The sequence below is a fragment of the Corvus kubaryi genome, unplaced genomic scaffold (assembly GCF_017639235.1).
Source record: "Corvus kubaryi isolate FWS band 111438036 unplaced genomic scaffold, C.kubaryi_AGA036_p1.0 37308, whole genome shotgun sequence".
In the NCBI taxonomy this organism is placed as follows: Eukaryota; Metazoa; Chordata; class Aves; order Passeriformes; family Corvidae; genus Corvus; species Corvus kubaryi.
The window spans coordinates 13,798,731-13,817,662 of record NW_024581096.1 but is presented as its reverse complement, the minus strand read 5'-3'; the positions used below and the strand labels follow the sequence as shown (position 1 = coordinate 13,817,662).

General features: G+C 55.0%; 3 protein-coding genes across 3 annotated transcripts; 2 read left to right on the top strand and 1 right to left on the bottom strand.

Annotated features, from left to right (window-relative positions):
* The first annotated feature begins 89 nt into the window (after positions 1-89).
* On the top strand, positions 90-13,875 carry GBA2 (glucosylceramidase beta 2). Its single transcript, XM_042028601.1, has 17 exons — positions 90-263; positions 4,017-4,108; positions 4,310-4,425; positions 4,522-4,740; positions 5,299-5,538; positions 5,901-6,003; positions 7,275-7,428; positions 7,711-7,836; positions 7,939-8,123; positions 8,438-8,542; positions 9,181-9,288; positions 9,775-9,926; positions 10,069-10,175; positions 10,318-10,460; positions 10,773-10,888; positions 12,677-12,868; positions 12,956-13,875. The coding sequence occupies exons 1-17, from the start codon at positions 109-111 to the stop codon at positions 13,181-13,183; spliced, it is 2,541 nt and encodes an 846-aa protein (XP_041884535.1). The 5' UTR covers positions 90-108; the 3' UTR covers positions 13,184-13,875.
* LOC121665034 (avidin-like) lies at positions 13,309-18,824 on the bottom strand (the record flags this gene model as incomplete). The annotated part of the gene is given in 3 exon segments (XM_042028904.1): positions 13,309-13,348; positions 15,413-15,684; positions 18,765-18,824. Coding segments are annotated over 3 exon segments (372 nt in total), but the record flags the coding sequence as incomplete, so codon positions are not given.
* On the top strand, positions 16,815-18,245 carry LOC121664912 (avidin-like). The gene is made up of 4 exons (XM_042028603.1): positions 16,815-16,959; positions 17,038-17,244; positions 17,645-17,765; positions 18,101-18,245. Exons 2-4 carry the CDS (start codon positions 17,082-17,084, stop codon positions 18,141-18,143), a joined length of 327 nt encoding a protein of 108 aa, XP_041884537.1. The 5' UTR covers positions 16,815-16,959; positions 17,038-17,081; the 3' UTR covers positions 18,144-18,245.
* Positions 18,825-18,932: the final 108 nt, after the last annotated feature.

Here is an 18,932-nt window from a genome sequence, read left to right as displayed (position 1 = left end):
CGCCGTGCCCCGGGGGCGCGGGCGGGGCGGGGCGGGGCGGTCAAGAAGAGGGCGCGCACGGGCCGGGGGGAGGTGATGGCGGAGGCGGCGGTGGCGGCGGGGCCGCTGATGCGGCGCTATGAGGGGGCAGCGCGGGGCCGCGGCGTGGCGGCGGACGGCTGGCGCGTCTGCTTGGCACACAGCTTCGAGGAGCTGCGGCAGCCCTACGGCGCTGGGGACGTGCCGGTCCGCGACGTCCTGCGGCACATCGGCCTCGTCTTGCGGTACGGGGGGGAGCGGAGGGGGCCGGGAACACACCGGGACGAGGGAGGGCGTCCCGCGGGGGGACACAGCGTCGCGCTGGAGCCGCTCGGTGCTGCGGGGAGCTCGGCCCGGGGAGGTGCCGGCGGTGTCCCAGTGCACGGAGGGCAGAATCCGGCGGATCACGGAAGGCCCCGGGCTGGCGGGAGCCGCCCTCCTGCCGCCCGGAGCCGCCGGCACTTTCCAGCCTTCCTGGCGCCGGCACTGGGAGCGCTGGTGCTAAGGGGCAGCACCCGGCGCTCGGGCTGGCCAGAACGGGGGGAGCGGGGAGGACTGGGGCATTGCTTGGGGATGGGGACCCCCATCTGCCACCCCCAGGGCTCATCGCTGCCGCATCGTCCCCAGTGCTGGCAGCTGGAGGTTAGACTGGGGCCGGCTGGGACGGGTTTGGAACGCAGTGCTGTGGCAGGTTTGGGAATGGGGCACCTCTCCCGGTTTGCGTTGGGGTGAGCTGGAAGTAACGATGGAGAACACGAGTGGAAAGCGAGGGTGTTGTTTTAACCTTTAAAGCGGGACTCCGAGCGCTGGCAGTGTTTGTGCACTCGTCAGGCTGAGTGCTGGGACCAGCGACGGCATCGCTTATTTCCTTGTGCTGGATTTATGTCTCCTGCCTCCATTTTCTGCTGGTGTCCTTGGAGGCTGCAGCTTGCCAAGCTGGTTCCTGCAAAGCTGCATGAAAGGGCAAATACTGGATTGCTTCGGGATGCACGACATGCTGGTCTGACCTGAGACACCCCGGCGCGAATCTGGACATCAGGGAAAGGAGAGCGTCGGTCATGCACTGGAGATAAATAAAGGCTGCTGGAAAAGCCGCCGCGTCAGGTTGGGATGAGCTGAGCATGTGGGAAAGCATGAAGTTCTGGTGGGGTGAGCAGGGAGGAGAAGCAATCCTGGCCTTGTACTTATTGAAGTCTGGAAGTGGCTTGTATCAGACCTAGGAGGAGGTCTTTGAAAGCAAGAAGCTCAAATTGCTGCCTCTTCTGTTCAAGTTTAGGAGGTAATTTGGTTGTCATTTCAAAATACTTTTTGCAAGGGCAAGAGCTTCCTTGCAAGGAGATTCCAGCTTCAAGAGCAGAGGAGACAAAGTGCTGGGATGACAAGAAATACCTGTGTGGGCTTGAGTTAAAACCCAAGGCCAACACTATTGGCTGACACAGGGCAGCCCATTCAGGGATGTGAGGGTGTATGGGAGGCTGCATGCTCCAGGCATTGGTGGACACGTGAGCATCTTCCATGACATGGAAACCTGGGTGGTGGTGCTGCAAGAGGAGCCTGGAGCACAGTTCTGTGTCATGGTGCAGGGATCTGTGAAGCTCTGCAGACTGGCCTGCCCTTTCCTGAGTGACCCATGGTGAGTAGCCCCTGTGCCAGGGATGCTCTCAAAACTTGGCCTGGCTTGGTACGTCAAGTGCAAAGTCACCTGCTGCAGGTGTTTGTAGCCACTGGGAGTGCCTTGGAGTCACTGCACATCTTTGGCTCAGGAGGTCCAGGACTGGCAGAGGAGCCACCACATCCTGGGTTGACCCTGTTGTGTTGAATTAAACATGATGATGGGTGCCCTCTTCTGCAGCACCAGCCCTTGATGCGGGTGACATGCCTGGGGATGTTGACAGCCCTGGGGCAGGATTTTTTTGTTAATCAGGGCTCATCGGGGTAACTGTGGGGCATATGCATGTTTGGAAAGAAAGGGCTGTGCAGAGGACTCAGCTGGGGCTGGTGAGGCAGGAGAAGAGGTGCAGGTAGATTTCCACAGAGATGGCTTGTGTCCTGAGAGGGGTCACAGCATGAATCCAGATCAGCTGGGTAATGTTCAGATGGGTTCTAATTCCACTGCCATTTGAAGGGAAAGAAAGCCCTCCAGCCCTGGCAGGGCTTTTGGTGCTATGGCGTACAAAGACTTTCTCCTGGTTATTCTGTCGCCCTGGCAGAGCTGTTAATAGCCAGCAATTGGGCGTCGACCACTGGGCTTCTCTTCTTGGCTTGCACAATTTTGGGAGAAGCTGGCAGGAGAAGAGTTTGCTATTGAGATGGTAAAAGGACTCTGGCAGTGGAAATAAATCTCAATTTTTTTCTATTGTGTGCTCCTGGAAAAACTGCTTCTTGAAATCCATCTCCTTTCCAAGGAGTCAGAATGCCCCACTAGGCTGTGCTGCAGCCACTCTGCCTGGACACCTTATTTCCTGTTGCCAGAAGCCTGCTGGGGAAGAGGCTGGGTTGGTTCCCTGGCACTGGGTTGAAAAAGAATAATAATCATTTCCTTGAGAGAGAGAACACTGCCAAAACCTCGCCTTGGCGGGGTAAGGCCAGGGCTGTCCTGGCTGGAGAAGAGCAGTTGCAGCAGATGTAGCTGGAAGATAGTGGCAGGCCCTGCTTCAGGGCAGTCATGCAGGACAGGCTGGTTCTCATCATGCCCTGAACCTCTATGAGCAAAACATCCACAGACAGCCATACACAAAAGCTGGGTCTGTAGGAGTGAAGAGCAGGCTGCAATTAGGTCCTGTGAGACTGCAACCCAGAAAATCTCACCCTTTGAGGGATCTAGGGACCTTAGATGTTGGTGAGTAAAGGTGTATGCCCAGTGAGCAGCCAAAAAGTCAAGTGTGGGTTGTTTCTGCTGGGGAAGTGTAGTAGTAGATGTGTCATGGAAGAACCTCTCCCGTTTTCTCCTGGGTGTACATGTCCCAGAGGATTATTGCCCATCGCCTGTGCTCTGCATCCTGTGAAACCAGGGGCAGGACAGGCTGTGTGCTCCTGGTCGGGGTGGTTTTCTGCTTGGCAGTATGGCATGGGTGTCTGCAGGTAGCTCAGGGACATTGTCCTCCGTGGGGGTTCCCGTGTCCCCACTGCCCTCCTGGCACCCAGGGCCATGGAGCTGCTGGCTGGGTCTTGCCTGACTGCTGGGCAAGGTTCAGCAGCTTCTGGTCTGGTAGCTGGTTTCCGTGTGCTAATTGTCTCTGTACAGAAGGCTTAACTTGAGGCAGTTTATTAGCCAAAGCCAGGACTTAAAAGCACTGACTCGGAACCCAGCCCTGATCCTCTTGCCTGGAGTGGTGCTGGCACACCCAGCCACAGGTGTCTTGTTTGAGTGTCTCGATTCCCAGGCCTTTGGGTGAGAAATTATCGGATGGGCAGTGCTGGTCTGCGCAGCTGGTGTGTGGCTGGAGGCGAGTCCCCAGGATCCTGCCGGCTGCAGACAGCAACCATCCCCACTTCCAGGGAAAGGCTGCCCTGTGCAATCTGCCCCTGAGGATGTGGCACAGGGATGTGGCAGTTTATGGCAGTGGGGACATGGAGGTAGAAGAGCAAAGCTTGTGTCCCTGGAGCAGTGTGTGGCTTCTCTGGGCTTGTACCTCTGTTTTCAGGCCTTCCTTAGCAGGACATTCTGTACCAGGCATGGAGGTGGTGGTGGTCCTTGTGCATTGTGGATGTCTGGGAAAGCCTCCTGTCCTGCATGAGCTGGGAGTCCTGCTCCTGAGTTGCCCTTACAGTCAGTCCTGAGCTGCCTGGACTCTGCCTGCTTGTGCTTGCTGACCGATGTGTGCTCCAGCTGGATGATAGAGGCTGTCACCCCTTGTGCCATGGGCACAGGGACACAGGTTCCTGTTGTACATCTCTACAAGGAGGGAAAGCTCAACCTGTGCTCATCCTGCCCAGTAGCACTGAAGGGATGGTGTTGCCTGTTCCTGTCTTCTTTAATGCTTCTCTTTCCCTTGCAGATACTTCAGGTGGTGGTTAAAGAAGACCCGCATAGAGAAGAAATCTGCCTTCATTGACCTCTTGTGTGCTGTTCCGCTGCAGCAGATCTATGGTCAGCCTGCACTTTGGGCACTGGGATGGGTGGAGGTTCACATGGGGCCATCTGGGTGCTAGACAGAATGAGTGAGTCAAGGAGCTTTCATGCTGCGGGTGATGCTGAGTGTTCCTCCACTGCAGAGATGCATGGGGAGAGTTCTTGTGCCAGATCCCACCAGGGGGAGGAATGAGGGCTAACTTTTGGTGTCTTTGCCAGGGTGTCCGCTCGGCGGGATCGGGGGAGGCACCATCACCCGTGGCTGGCGGGGAGAGTTCTGCCGCTGGCAGCTGAACCCTGGCCTTTACCACTATGAAACAGTTATCGCCAATCAGGTAGGGTCTGCGAGGGGAGTGAGTGTCACTGCAGCAGCCTGGGCACTTGGGACATCATGCCATGCTCATCTCATCCCCGGCTCCTCTCCTCCACAGTTCACGGTGTGCCTGCGGTGCAAGGGGCAGACGATTTACCAGCAGGTCTTGTCCGTGGAGAGGCCCAGCACCCTGCAGGGCTGGAACTGGGGCTACTGTGGCCACTATGCCTTTTACCATGCCCTGTACCCCCGTGCCTGGCTGGTCTACGAGCTGCCGGGGCAGAACGTGGTGCTCACTTGCCGACAGCTCTCTCCCGTCATCCCCCATGACTATAAGGTAAGGAGGTGATGGCATTCCCGAGGGCAGAGCTCCTCCTTAGCCGGGCTTTCCCAACATTTCCCCGTGCCTACACTCAGCAATGGTCCCGGGCGGGGAACCCCCGCAGCCATGCGGGAGCTCGGCATTGCATCGAGGGATGGCTCAGCTGCTGCACTGCCCCTGCTGGCTACCAGCCCCAGGCGAGGGTGGGAGCTGCGCTGCTGACGTGCCTGACCTTCCTCTTACCCCAGCGCAGCACGTGAGCCTGTATCAACCTGCCGAGCAGATGAGTGATGAGACACCCGGCTGAGCCTTAAAAGCCGCTTTCCATCTCTCTGCTGCCCGTTGTGGTGTTTGCTAGCCCAGGGCTTCTTTTCTGAATTTTGCCTTGCCTGCCTCCCAAATTCCTCTGCTTCTGCTGCTGCTCCTCAGCTTGGCAACAAGACCGAGTTATTATTCCTGGCGCTGTTGCTCCTTCTGCTTCCTGCATGGTGTCCCCATCAGTGGGGGAAATGATGGTGGGGCAGCTGCCTGTGGAGCAGCAGCCCTGTAGACAGCATTCTGTGTCTCTGCCAGGACTCCAGCCTGCCAGTGGGAGTGTTCATCTGGGAGGTGGAGAACGGGAGGGATGAGGACGTGGAAGTGTCCATCATGTTCAGCCTGCAGAATGGCACAGGAGCGAAGGAGGACAGGCGCGGCGGGCACTGGAATGAGCCCTTCACCTTCCAGAAGGATGGCGAGCGGGTTGCTGGAGTCCTTCTGCACCACTTCCCGGCTGTGAACCCCTTCACCTTGGCCATCTCTGCCCGGGAGAAGGTAAAGGGCTGGCCCTGGTGCTATGGCTGCTGCTGGGGAGGTTGTGCAGCCCTGCTGGATGTGGGGGAGCTGCTTGCAGCAGCTGGTAAAGGATGGATGTGCAATGGGTTTGGGGTTGGCACCGGTTCTCAGTGCTTCCCTGATCCCAAGAGTGGGAAAATGACTTCCCTGAGGGCACCCTCTTTGGGGGTATCAGGAGAGCAGCTGAGGGTGAAGCTTGTGGGGCTACAAGTTTGGGGTTAGAGTTGCTGGGCAGCACATGGGAAGTGAGTGTCATGTCCTGGTGGTGGTGTTGGGGAGTGGAGAGCATTAATTTTCTCCTCCAAAGTAGCAGCCCCTGATGATGCTCTTCCCTTTCCCAGGCTGGCACAGGAGTCACCCATGTCACGGCATTCAATCCCGCAGGATTGGGTAGAGAGGTGTGGCAGGACCTCCTGCAGGATGGCAGGCTGGATTCACCCACCGGTGAGTCCGTCCATCCTCTGTGGGATGGGGGGAGAGGGAGCAGGGGGAAAGGGTGACCACACTGGTTCTGGGCACCCAAGCCAGGGCAGAGTTCCCTCCCTCCAGCTTCCTTGGTTGGTAAAAAGCTGTCCAGGATGCTTAGGCTTGTTCTCAACTTTAGGCTGTATCCAGACTTCCTGTTGCTCATCCCTTCTGTGGTTCTCCAAAAAATGTTCATACCACTTTGGGACTGTTCTTGGGTATTGGTTACACGTGCTAGTATCTCATTAGTTGCACACTGAATTAGATTTCTGCTAGGGAGCCAGTGTGCTGCCAGCCACCTTCCCTCAGTTCCAGTTGCCAGATGAACGAGTTGTATTCCATCAGAATTGTTCCAGCCAGCGTTTAACAGTGCTGGGGGTTTAGTGCTGCCATTGCTTCCTGTCCTCTGTCTACTGTACCAGTTCTCTGAAGGTCTCTGCTATTCCTTTGATGATTCTGCATCCATCCTCAGGTCTCTGCTCACTCTTTTGGGAGGAGCCTTGAAGTAGGGTGACATCTCCAGCCTTTGCTGGTCACCTCCTATTGCCATAAAAGGTGACCATTTCCCCAATGTCTGCCAGTTTTTAAACAAGGATGGTGCTGACAAACTAGTGATGCTGCTTCTGGGTCTTTGCAAGATTTCTTGAGGCTTAAATTATGTAAATGAAGTGTTTAATACGTAATTTTTTCCAGAAAAATAAGCTTCCTGCCTAGATGCACTCAGAGCTCCCCAGGCTATTGGGATGTGGTTTTCCTTCATGCCTGCCAGACATTATCATAGTCAGGATCTGTGCTTATGTTGCTCTAATGAGTTTACCTTGTACACATGTCAGAACTAGCATGTAATTATCCAGCCACCTCAGGGCTTTTCTTAAATACCAGCATGGCTCAAACACCCTGCAAAAAGCTGGAAACAATGACTGTCCCTAGAAAGTCACAGTGTCTCTGAGTGCAGCGCAGATACAGAGTCATGGGATACTCTGTAGCTTCCATTCATGCCTCGTGGCTTTTCCTGTCTGATTTGTTCCTGTTCTTGGATGACTGAATCCTTTTAGCCACTCCTCCCATGGAAGGTATTTTTTTCCTACGGCAGCATCATCCCTTAAAGCCCTGGGGCTGTACCTTCAAGGTTGTATGGGGGCTTTGGTATGCCCATACAGTCTCATCTCCCTCAAGGTGTGTGTGAACTTCAGTTACCCTCTCTTTGGTCTTCCTTGATTGCTTAAGAATATCTTAATTTTTCCTGGCAGGTAAAAGCAGCCCAACAGAGAAGGGGGAGGTGACAGCAGCAGCAGTGTGTGCCAGCTGCCGGGTGCCTGCCTGTGGGCACAAGACACTAGAGTTGGCCCTGGCTTGGGACATGCCCCGTGTTCACTTTGGCTCCAAGGAAAAGCTGCACCTCAGGTAGGTGGGTTGTCTCCAGTGGTGTTTGGCTTAAGCCCCTCAAAGCCCCCTTTTCCCTCTTTCCTGATTTCTGTACAATGTGGGGACCTTTTGCCACACGCTCCCTGTGGCTGTGGTCCTGCCAGCTCAGGGAGGGGACCCTGTGTCCAGCCCCTGCTCCCCAATGCCCCTGCAGTAGCAGTTGAGTTCTGCTGTTCGGTGTAGTTCAGTGTCCCTCTGTGGTGTCCATGTGGGTTTCCCAGGTGGAGCCCGTGGGGTGCTCACCAAACCCTTGCTTGGCAGGCGGTACACACGGTTTTTTGGCAGCGAAGGCGATGCTGCTCCTGCCCTGTCCCACTACGCCCTGACACACTATGAGGAGTGGGAGAGGAAGATCAAAGCGTGGCAGAATCCCATCCTGGAGAACAGGTAGGGCAGATGAGGGCACTTTCCCAGTGGCCTCCTGGGGTTGGCTGTCGTAGCAGCATCACCACCTCAGCCACTGAGGGCAGGCTTCCCTCTTCCCTGCAGCCAGCTGCCTTCCTGGTACAAGTCGGCCCTCTTCAATGAGCTCTACTTCATGACGGATGGGGGAACCATCTGGATGGAGGTGCCTCCGGATTGCTGTGCTGAGGACCTGCAGGGGCCGGCGGGGGCTGGGCTGTCCCACCTCCTCCCTGTTCTGCGGGAGTACGGAAGGTTTGCTTATTTGGAAGGTAACTCACAGGGATGCGAGGGATTCTCCTAATTCATCCCCTCCCATTACTGTAGCCATGCGCTTTTAACCTGCCATGGAGATGTTTTCACACTCCAGTGTGTAGGGAGCAGTGCTATTCCTAGGTAAACCCCTTGCAGCCCTGTAGGATACGGCAGGAAATATTCTCCAGACCCTTATGTAGAGAATAAAATGCACTTTGAATGGAAGCCCCTGCCTGTGCTGGGAAAGATCCCCTTGTCCTGGGCCATGTGGAGGGAGGACCTGCCCCCCTTCTCCCTTCCCCATCCCTCACCATCTGCCCTGTCCTGCCAGGCCAGGAGTACCGGATGTACAACACCTATGATGTCCATTTCTACGCCTCCTTCGCTCTCGTCATGCTGTGGCCCAAGCTGCAGATCAGCCTGCAGTATGACATTGGTGAGTGTCCCCAGAGGCCCTGCCTTAGTGTGTGCTTAGGGCTTCACCTCAGGAAGAGACGGAGGATTTGCGACAGCAGCTGCTGTAGAGATGTGTGCCATGGATCCAGCATCCCCCATCAGCTGCTCTGCTGTGCCCAGGACATGCAGCCCTGGAATGTTGCTGCCTGAGCATCTCTGTGCCCGGCACTGAGGGTGCCTTCTTGCCACGCTGGAGGTGCACAGCTGTCTCTGCCTGCCCTGGGGGGAGCCCCTGGTCTTCCCATCTCTGTCCTTGCCCCTTGCAGAGCAGACACACAGAGCTGTTTGCAGACCCTGTTGCTCTGGCTGGGCTTGGTGGCTGCTCGGTAGTGCCCCAAGCAGGGGTGGAGCACAGCTCATTGCTGGGCTCTGGAAGGGCTGACCCACTATGGTCCCTTCCCAACCCAGCCCTAGGGAGGTGATGACAGCTGTATGTCCCCTGCTGAGGGGGGGATGGGGAGCAGCCTGGTGTCCCCTCAACCCTTTACAGAGGGCTGTGATCTTGGAGCTGCTGAGGGCAGCCTGATGTACTGGTGGCGCTGCCTGTGCCTATGCTTGGACCTTTCTTCTGCAGCTTCTGCTGCCCTTCTAATGTGTCTTCCTCTGTGTCCTCTGCAGCTGTCACTGTGGTGAATGAGGATGTCCAGTCCCGGCAGTACCTGATGTGTGGTCAGACAGCCCAGGTGAAGATGAAGAACGTGGTGCCACATGACATTGGGGACCCAGGTGAGGGATCTGTTGGACCTGTGGGGGAGCAGAGAGGGTGCCAAGCTGTGGGAAATGGGTATGCTGCATGAGATACACTGTTTGTTGTTGTCAAGTGTTGGAACAGGCTGCCTGGGAGGTTGTGGTATCACCATTCCTGGAGTGTCTAAAAAAAGTGTAGATGAGGCACTTAAGGAGGTAGTTCAGTGGTGAATTTAGCAGTGCTGAGAGGTCTTTTCCAACTTTAATGATTCTGTCATTCTGTATTTTCTGGGAGTGGAAAGCTGGATGGTGTGGGGTGGTGATGAAGACCGTGCTGCATGGAGCTTGTACAAGGGAGACGGAGGGAAGTAGCAGGAAGGGTGTTCTCACTAGATGAGATGGCACTGGGTACAACACATTCTTCCAGTGCTGCTTGATCACAGCACCCTTGAGTCCTTGCTCCTGTGTAGGAGCAGGGGTGTTTGTTGCTTGCTGCCCTGCTGCATCTGGTCTGTCCTGGTTTAGATGATGAGCCATGGCAGCGTGTCAACGCCTACCTGATGCACGACACTGCTGACTGGAAGGACCTCAACCTGAAGTTTGTGCTGCAGGTGTACCGTGACTACTACCTGACACATGACTGCCTGTACCTGCAGGACATGTGGCCAGTATGCCAGGTACTGGGAGGTCAGACCCGTGGGGCATCACCCTTTCCCTCAGGAGCCAAGCAACGTCCTGAGAGGATGGATGCTCCCAAGCAGAGTGAGAGGAGCTTCCAGGATGTGAGGGCTGCGTGACCATCTCCTGCCTCTCCCACAGGCTGTGATGGAGTCGGAGCTGAAGTTTGACACGGATAACGATGGGCTTATTGAAAACGGTGGCTTTGCTGACCAGACGTACGACGCGTGGGTGGTGCATGGAGCCAGGTGAGACAGAGAGGCAGGTGGGGCTGGAGATGGGGACTGTGGGGTGGGGACACAGCTCAGAGCTGGGCCCTTGTATCCCACTTGTCGTGGAACCCTTGAGGTGTCCCACATTCCTGATGCTTCTCTCCTTTGGCTCCGGCAGTGCCTACTGTGGCGGGCTGTGGCTGGCTGCCGTCTGCATGATGTGCAAGATGGCAGAGGTGCTCGGGGATACTGAGGTCCGGCAGAAATACCTGGACATCCTGAACAAGGGCAAGGAGGCGTTTGAGAGGAGGCTCTGGAATGGTGGGTGCTCAGCAGTGGGGAACCATGCTCAGCTGGCCATGTGTCCCTTGGGAGGGGGTGGCTCCTCCTTGGATCATGAAGCCTTGTGGGGAATGGGGGAAGAAAGGGGTGATACTGTCCCTCCAAGATGGGGGAAAGGAAAGGAGTGGAGGGGAAGGAGCAGGTGTCTAGGAGGGAACAGGTGTGGGAAAGGAAGAAGAGTCTTGTGGAAAAAGCAGCTGTGCTCCTGCCACACAGGGTGGTGTGTAGGGACAGCTCACATGAAGCAGTATCCTAATCTATTGATTTAAAACTATCTCCTGCCTTTTCCAGGAAAATACTACAACTATGATAGCAGTGGAAGTCACACCTCCAGCAGTATCATGTCAGACCAGTGTGCTGGGCAGTGGTTTCTCGGAGCTTGTGGTCTGGACCAAGGGGAGTTTGAGGTAAGAGAAGGGGCTGCTTGGTGTAAGGTTGGGGTGAGATGGGACCTGTGGCAGGAGGGAAACAGCAGCAGGGCTGGTGCATGCTGCGGGGTACACATTAGGGCTGGTGTGGGGGCACCTGCCTGCTCTCCCAATGTGCACACCCCAGTGGAGGCTGTTGGATGGATCCAGTGGAATCCATCTTAAACCAAAACCTTCTCACAGAGAGGCCATGCAGCAGGGATGTATAACTGCAGTTATCTTTGGCCCCAATGAAGTTTGCTCTGGACAAGGTGCTATTTGTTTAAAAACGGTTGAAAAAAGTGTAGGAAACTTTCCAAGTTATTTGCTGCCCTAAAAAGTCCAAAATTAGTATCAGAGGGAACTATGGCTTATTCCAAGCCCTAGAGTCTGTTGCTCTTCAGTTGCAAGAGAAGAACTGGCTGCAGACTCCTCGTGTCTGGTGAGATGGTCCGGAGCAGCTGTTGGTGCTGCAATACCTGGAAGAGAGGGGGGCAGTGGAGAACCACTGGGTTATTTATGCCCCTTGGGCAGTTGTCAGAGCAAAGCTTTCTCGTGGAGATGGGCAGGCAAGTGCCTCTGCTGAGTGAAGGGAGGAGTGGCTTTGTCTGTGAGAGGGTGACAAACCACTTCACTGTCTGTTGGTAAATCAGAGGGGAGCTTCAGGTGACTTTACCTGGTCATTCCCTCCTGTGTTTAACCTAGTGTGGGGTTGGGACTGTGCCTGGAGCTCCAGGCAGGATCTGGCCCAGCCCTCCTGCAGTAATATCCTTTTGGGAGGAAAGAGTAAACGTGGTGCAGTCCGGAATCTGGCCTGCCTTTGCCCAGCCTCCGACTGCTGCTGCTGAAGGTGGCACTTCTCCCTGCTTTCTGGTGAGCTCTGAGCTCACTGGACGTGGGACTGGTGAATTCCTCTCTGTTTACTATGACATTCCGTGATTTTTTTCCATGTATTTTGATCTGTTGCCTTGCTGGCATCACTCCTGTCAGTAACCTCATTAATGTGGCCTTGCTGCATGCACAAGGCAGCAGTGAACGAGTCAGAAATGTGATGTAAGAGCAGCCTGTGATCCAGTCCTGAAGAAAGTGTGCCCCAAGAGCTTCTGCCAGAGAAGGGCACATCAGCCCTTTACTGATTCCTACAGCATCCCCATGGCTTATCTCCAGAGCCACACTGGGTAAAAATGTCTGCAGGGCTGCTGGGCTTGAGCACAGAGAGAAGGAATTTGCTGCTTTTGCTTTGAGTCTGCCAAAGCTGTCTGGTTGGACTGCCCAGCCTTCCCAGCAAGGTCCTGCCTGGTGTCCTCCCAGCCTCTGCTTCTCCTGGCTCTAGTGTCACCAGACTGGCAAGAAGTGTCTGGCACATCCCTGGGCTGTGCTGATGAGCCTCCTGGCTCTTGCTTCTCTTGCAAGTGATGAACATAAACCAAATGAGGATGGTGTGGTTGGCCAGGCCCCCAAAGCAAACCCCCAAGAGATGGGAAAGGGGCTTGGCCAGTGACTGTGGTTGAGAAGCTGTTTTTGGAGATGGACTAGTTGGATGAGCTGTCAGCCTCCCCAGGAGGAAGGTGGAATGTGGTTCAGCATCTCTCTGCTCCCCTCTGGGAGCTTTTTGCTCTTTTCGGGGAAAGAGACTTTTCATGTCCTCCTGTTATTTTCCTGAGGTGGGAATTCATTGCTATTGACCCAGCGAACAGTGTTGCCCTTTTCCTCATGGAAAATTTAATCCTGCTCCAGACCCAGCCTGAGGGGTCCACATGAGCACCGAGCCCATCTCTGTCCGGCCAGGTTTTCCCCAAGAGTCATGTTCTCAGCGCGCTCAAGACCATCTTCGAGAAGAACGTGATGAGCTTCGCGGGCGGCACCATGGGAGCAGTGAACGGCATGAGACCCGACGGCATGCCCGACACCTCCAGCGTCCAGTCCAACGAGGTTTGGATTGGCGTGGTCTACTCCCTGGCTGCCACCATGATCCAGGAGGTGAGCGGGGATGCTGCTGCCGCACTTCCCAGCATGTGCTCCGTGTGCTCTGTGGATGTGCTGATGGTCCTGTCTCCTCTCCTGCAGGGCATGGTGGAGGAAGGCTTCCGCACGGCAGAGGGCTGCTACCGGACGGTTTGGGAACGGCTGGGCATGGCTTTCCAGACGCCGGAGGCCTATCGGGAGAAGAAGGTGTACCGCTCGCTGGCCTACATGCGGCCCCTCAGCATCTGGAGCATGCAGCTGGCCCTGGAGCGCCGGGCTGGCCAGGCACCGGCACCCGCCCAGTTCCCCCAGGGCCCCACCCACCCTTGAGCCTCGTGGCACTGGGCAGAGCAGCGGGCGCACCGCGAGCTGGGGGGGCCGCAGATGGCAGGCAGGGACCCTCCCCTCCCGCTCTGTGCTAGTACTCGCATTGCTGTTTTCCTTCCCTACCTCCACTACATGCCCTTGACCTCAGGGGGCTTCCAGCCACTGATGCTGAGCACACGGGGGGATCAGAGGTGCGGGGATGTCTCCTCAGAGGGGGGTGGGTTAAGGAGTGGCTGCTGGAGCCTGTGCCTCCCCTTCCCCATCGCTCAGGGCTCTGATAGCCTGCTGGTTCCCCAGCCATCCCAAACTGCAGCTGGTACCTTGTCCAGGGGCACAGGAGACCTCTCTGCTGCAGTCATTGGGCTGGGTAAGGTGGGGACCTGTCCTGCAGGGAGAAAAAGGGTGTGGGTGAATGTGTGTGTGAGGATTGTTGGACTGGTGCACTCAGGCACATGGATGCTGTAGTTGTCCTGGGGTGACACTGCACATACTGACTGGCTCTGCCCCAGGAGGGCCTGTGGCAGATACAATCCCCAGGGGAGACCCGGCTCCCTGGATGGTGACAATCTGAGCCCAAGAAGCAGGTCCTGGTCTGGTACCATGGCCCCCCTCCCTGCTGGCGCCGGGGGCAGGCAGTGGAGCACATTTAAGGGGATAAATCACTTCAATTCTTAATAAATCTGTCTAGCTGTCTACTCTTGTTCATCTTTGGTATCTTCTTTCCACCAGGCCAAGCCAAAAGAGGAAATCCTTTCTGCCCCCATTTTTTCTTCTTGGGTTGGGCTGGAGGGCTATGGATGCAGGGAGTGGACGAGTCCCAGTGATGGCTGACTCTTGTGGAGTTTTGCTAAAGGGAGCAGGATCTGCCTCCTTATCTACTTGCCCAGATGTGACAGCAGGCAAGACCTGCTTCTTGCTTGGCTCCTGGCTCTGCCTGGACTGCCTTGCACGCAGCAGAGGCGAGAGCATTCCTCCTGAGAAGGCCTCTGTGGGGAGCAGCTGAGCCACAGGGCTGCAGGCCCTTGACTAAATCGAGTCCCCTTCTGCCCAGGGTTACCACCTCGCCTCCTTTTCTTTCTTTCTCTGCCACTGCAGCATTTGAAGGCTGTACCAGCCTGGTGTGGGAGGGATAGAAAGGAGGGAGCTCCCCTGCCTTTCCCTTTGTGTCCCCAGACATACAGATCTCCCTGGACAGACAGATAGTCAGCACCCCTGCTGTTATCCCTTGGATGGAGAGAGGGACACCCCAGTTCCCTTTCTGTAGCAGGATGCTCTGCCTGAGTGGGAGTAAAACAACTTGAGCAATTCCCTATCTGCTAAGTGGTAAATGGAGAAAGGGGTGTCATGCTGCTTTTGGTGTTGAAAAATGCTGAAATGAGTCAGTCCCCAAAGTTAAACATCCTGATAGCGGTGAAGATGTCATAAAACTGGTAAAGAACCAAATAAAGGAACCAGAAGGTGATACTATAGATAACATATCTAAAGCTGCTGAGCTGACACAGCTGACATCTGGCTGACAGTCAATCACTTTATACTGTAAAAGCCTGCTCCCAATTTCTAAGGGCAGGATCTTCTTACACACCCCTTCCCAGAATGTGTGTGGAGATTCTGCCCTTTATGGAGGAAAAATAGGTTTGCCCCCTCCCTAAGGCTGAACTAAAGAGATTTGCCCACAATTACTAGTACGGATGAGTAACTTCAGGCTCTTCTTTGTAATTGGTTTTGCTAGCTTTAATATAATTAATGCTGCTCCGAAATAGTGCATCATACAATACATATAGCTTCTAATCTGTAGTAAGTAATTCTTACTAAGAAATTTTTGTCTGATTATCATAACAAATAATTTATTTTTATATAAATAGATCTGATTTGCCATCCTCAGTCCTGTGGTACTACGTTGTACAAAGTTTATATTACACCTCTACAATCCTTTAGACATAATCCATTGACAAAGTCTAGGGCTAAGTTTGGATCCAGCTCTGCCCAAACTCTTCACTGGGGAGGATTCTATAATGCCAGGGAGTCCTTTCTGAACCTTGTGATTCAGTGGAAGGGCCTTTTTAATAAACACTGTCTGAAGTTCCCATTCTGTTTGTGACGCTCTCACAGACAGATAACCCCACAATCCCATGTCCCACATCTCCTCCATATCCCGAGGCAGGAACAGATGTGTGGGCCAGTTCTGTGCCCACAGCTGGGGTTCCTCTGGGTGCCATGAGGGATGTGGGGTACCAGCTGGGGGCTCCCCCCTCCCAGCATGAGCAGGGGATCACTGGCACTGCCATATCTGAGAACTGCCACTGCACAGTGAAGCCAAAGGTGGGGTGTCTCTTGGCACTGGGATGCTGCTGGACCCCTTGCAAGGGTGACACCAGGATCTGCTTGTTGGTGGCTGCCACCACGGTGTGGTAGGAGCCCGAGAAGGTCCCAGCTGTGTTCAGGGCCAAGATGGTCATATTGGAGCCCAGCTCATTTCTGCACAGGCCCTGCAGGTGACATTGGGGCTTGTGTGGGTGTCTCAGTCAGTGCTGAGGCACAGTCCCACTTCCAGCCTCCCTAAGCAGTGGGATGTGTGTCCCATGACACAGCCCCTCCACCTGGCAGCTGGGACCAGTGGTGTGGGCACTGGCTGGAAAAGCACCCCTCTCTGCCTAGGCAGGGCAGCAGAGCTGGAGGTGCTGGGTACCCCCCTATGGCAGGGGTGGGTGATCAACACTACCCCCAGGGACAGCACAGCCAGAGCTGGCAGCTTCCTTGGTCATGGACAGTGCAGCATGGCATGGCATAGGATTGTACCCCCAGAACGTGCAGCCCCTCAGGCACAAACTCTGTGTACTGGGGTGGCACAGGACAGCACAGCATGGCACAGAGAAAACATGCACCACAGGGATGGCACAGCCAGTGTGTGCAGCCCCTCACCCCCACCCTGCACCCGGGGCAGCACAGCACGGCTCAGCACGGCCAGACTCGGCTCCAGAGCTGCCCTTGCCTTCCTGGATGCAGCGTCCCAGGGCACGAGCAGGGCCAGGGCGAGCAGCAGCAGCAGCCCGGAGTCCCCATGGCAGTGGTGGCTGTGTGTGGTGCCCGGGCTCTGCCTCTTTCATAGCAGAGGGGCCGAGCCTCCTGCCAAGGGAGACCCATGAGGTAGGAGAGTCCTGATCCCTCTGGACAGTGATGGAGTCTGAGGGGTATACTGAGGGAGGTGGAAGGGAGCATGCCCAGGGCAACAGGTCAGAAGAGCATTGCAGGTATCACAGGGAGGGCAGGGGACCTCTGGGGAAGATATAAATATTCTGATAAAATAATAGATTTAATTGTATGAAAAAGTTAGTTGTGATTACAGGTAGAAAACTGTGATGTAAAAGGTACAAGAGTGTTAGCAGTGCGGTGTTTAAAATATGCAGCCATAGAACCCTCTGCAAGGAGTTATGGGAATTCCTGTCTTTTTCAGGAAAATCTGGACACTGTTATGCACGCCAGTTACGCTGACTGGAAATGTCCCACCCTTCCCCTGTAGATTCATTACCACGGATTCCAGCCAAATTTGGAAACACACAGACTGTACAATGGCCTGGCCAGAGGTGCCACTTGCACCCTGGGTACCACCCATCCACCTGGCAGCAATAAAAAGGAGAGGGAGCAGGAGCATCAGCAGAGACCTGCAAGGAGCACATCCCCAGGTACATCAGCCGTCTGCCTGCTGCAGAGATGGTGCAAGCAACTCCCTTCCTCCTTGTACTCTTCCTGGCCCTGGGAGCTCACAGCCTCTCTACTGAAAATGTACCATCAGGGATGGGATGCACAGGGCAGGGTGGGCAGGGGGCTGTGGCTGCAGGCACCGGTGCTGAGTTCTCTCCAGTGCATCCTGACCGGGCGCTGGGTCAATGACTTGGGCTCCAACATGACCATCATGAACGTGAATGCAAAGGGTGTCTTCACTGGCATCTACTACATGTCAGCCACTATGAAAAAGACTGAGGAATCACCACTGCAGGGGTTCCAGCACCTCCCAAACCTGCTGAGCCAGCCCACCTTTGGCTTCACCATCCATTGGAGCTTTTCAGGTGCTTCATCTTTTCTTAGCATCCTTGTTGTGTACCCCAGCCTCCCTTCCATCCCTTCCTGCAGTGTCCTTGCTGATTCCCTGCCTTCCCCTGCACTATCCCCACTGCTCTCCCTTCCCTCTGGTGTCCCCGAGGCTCCCCCATCCTTGTCCCTGGAGCTCCTTGCTCACTGTCAGCTCCCAGTCCCAGCCTGCAGGAAATGCAGCAGGGGCTGAAGCCTGCACTGTCTGCCCATCTCCATGGGACACCCCCAGCCCCCTGAGCCCTCCTGCTTGCTTTTCCCATCCCCACAGTCCCCAGAGGCCGGGGACAGCAGAGGTCTACTGTCCCCTGTGCTGGGGCAGCCACTGACCTGCCACCTCGGCCATGCTCCCCTCCACCTCCTGTCCTGTCCCTGCAGACTCCATCACCGTTTTCACGGGCCAGTGCTTTGTGGGTGACGATGGAAAGGAGGTTTTGAAGACCATGTGGCTGCTGAGATCACATGTGGAGAACATCAAAAATGACTGGAAAGCCACCAGGTGAGCCCCCTGTCCTGCACAGGTCCCCTGTGCACCCCGGAGGGGTTGGGGCTGTCACAAGTGAGTGGTTTAGGTCGCTTACAGAGCCACTCTCACACACGTTGGCAAAGGCAGGTTTAATATCTATTTCATATCTGTAAGCAGATATTAGCACAACTTAAGAAAGCTTGATGGCAAGGTTCACTTGATTGCTTTGTGCATGGGTAAAACATAGAAAGGAAAAAAAGGACCCTGGGGTCCTGCCAAGGTGCAAATGCAGGGGGGAATACAGGGCTGGTGGGGGTTTGGACACTGCCATGTCCCTCCCTTACATCTCCTCCTCTGTGTCCCCGCAGGGTCGGCGTCAATGTCTTCAACCGCCAGCAGTTACAGGAGTGAGGGTGGCAGCGGGGGGGTTCCCGGGCTGGTGGCAGAGCCAGGGGTGTGGCCCTGCTCCTTCCCCAACCAACTGCTTCTCCCAATAAAGCTTTGCTGCAAATACTCACAGTCTCCTGTCATGTTGTTGCAAAATGTGGGATAAGTAAAAAATTTCTTAGAAAGGGATATTCTTCTATGTTTGATCTTTTTACGCTTTCGAGCCTAATCAACAAGAAAGGAGATTTAGTCTGTGAAACAGAGAGCAGCTAACAAGCTCTAAGCTATGTTCAGGGGGTTAGAAAGAGATATTACTTGGTAGAGCTGTCTTGTTGAGGTTTAGATCTTGACAGGCTTCAGTGATCTCAGACCTGGGCGGAGGTTAACAAAACTTGGGCTGGAGGATGTCTCGTGGTAATGGACACAAAGAGTGCAGAATTTACAGGACATTTGGCAAAACCTCCAAGATAAGAGAAAACTAGTAAAGACGACTGAATCGGTGACAACTCAGTGCTGAATCAGCTCCGACCGGGTAGGAGGTAAACTCTGGCAGGGGCAGACCATGACTTATGGCCCACTGAGTCAAGAAGCCCACCAACTCAAGGGAAGAGAAAGGCTGAGCATGCAGATTAATTAGCATGAGACACAAGAGAGTCCTTAACCAATATGAGAGAGATTAGTAATTAATAAGAGAACTAAATAACTTGTAGCCAACGAACATTAATGCCTCTGTTTGCTAAAATGTGTAAATAGCAAAATGTTTTGATAGTTGGTGTGCTTGATCTTTGGAATAACGCTGAGGACCCCGGCTTG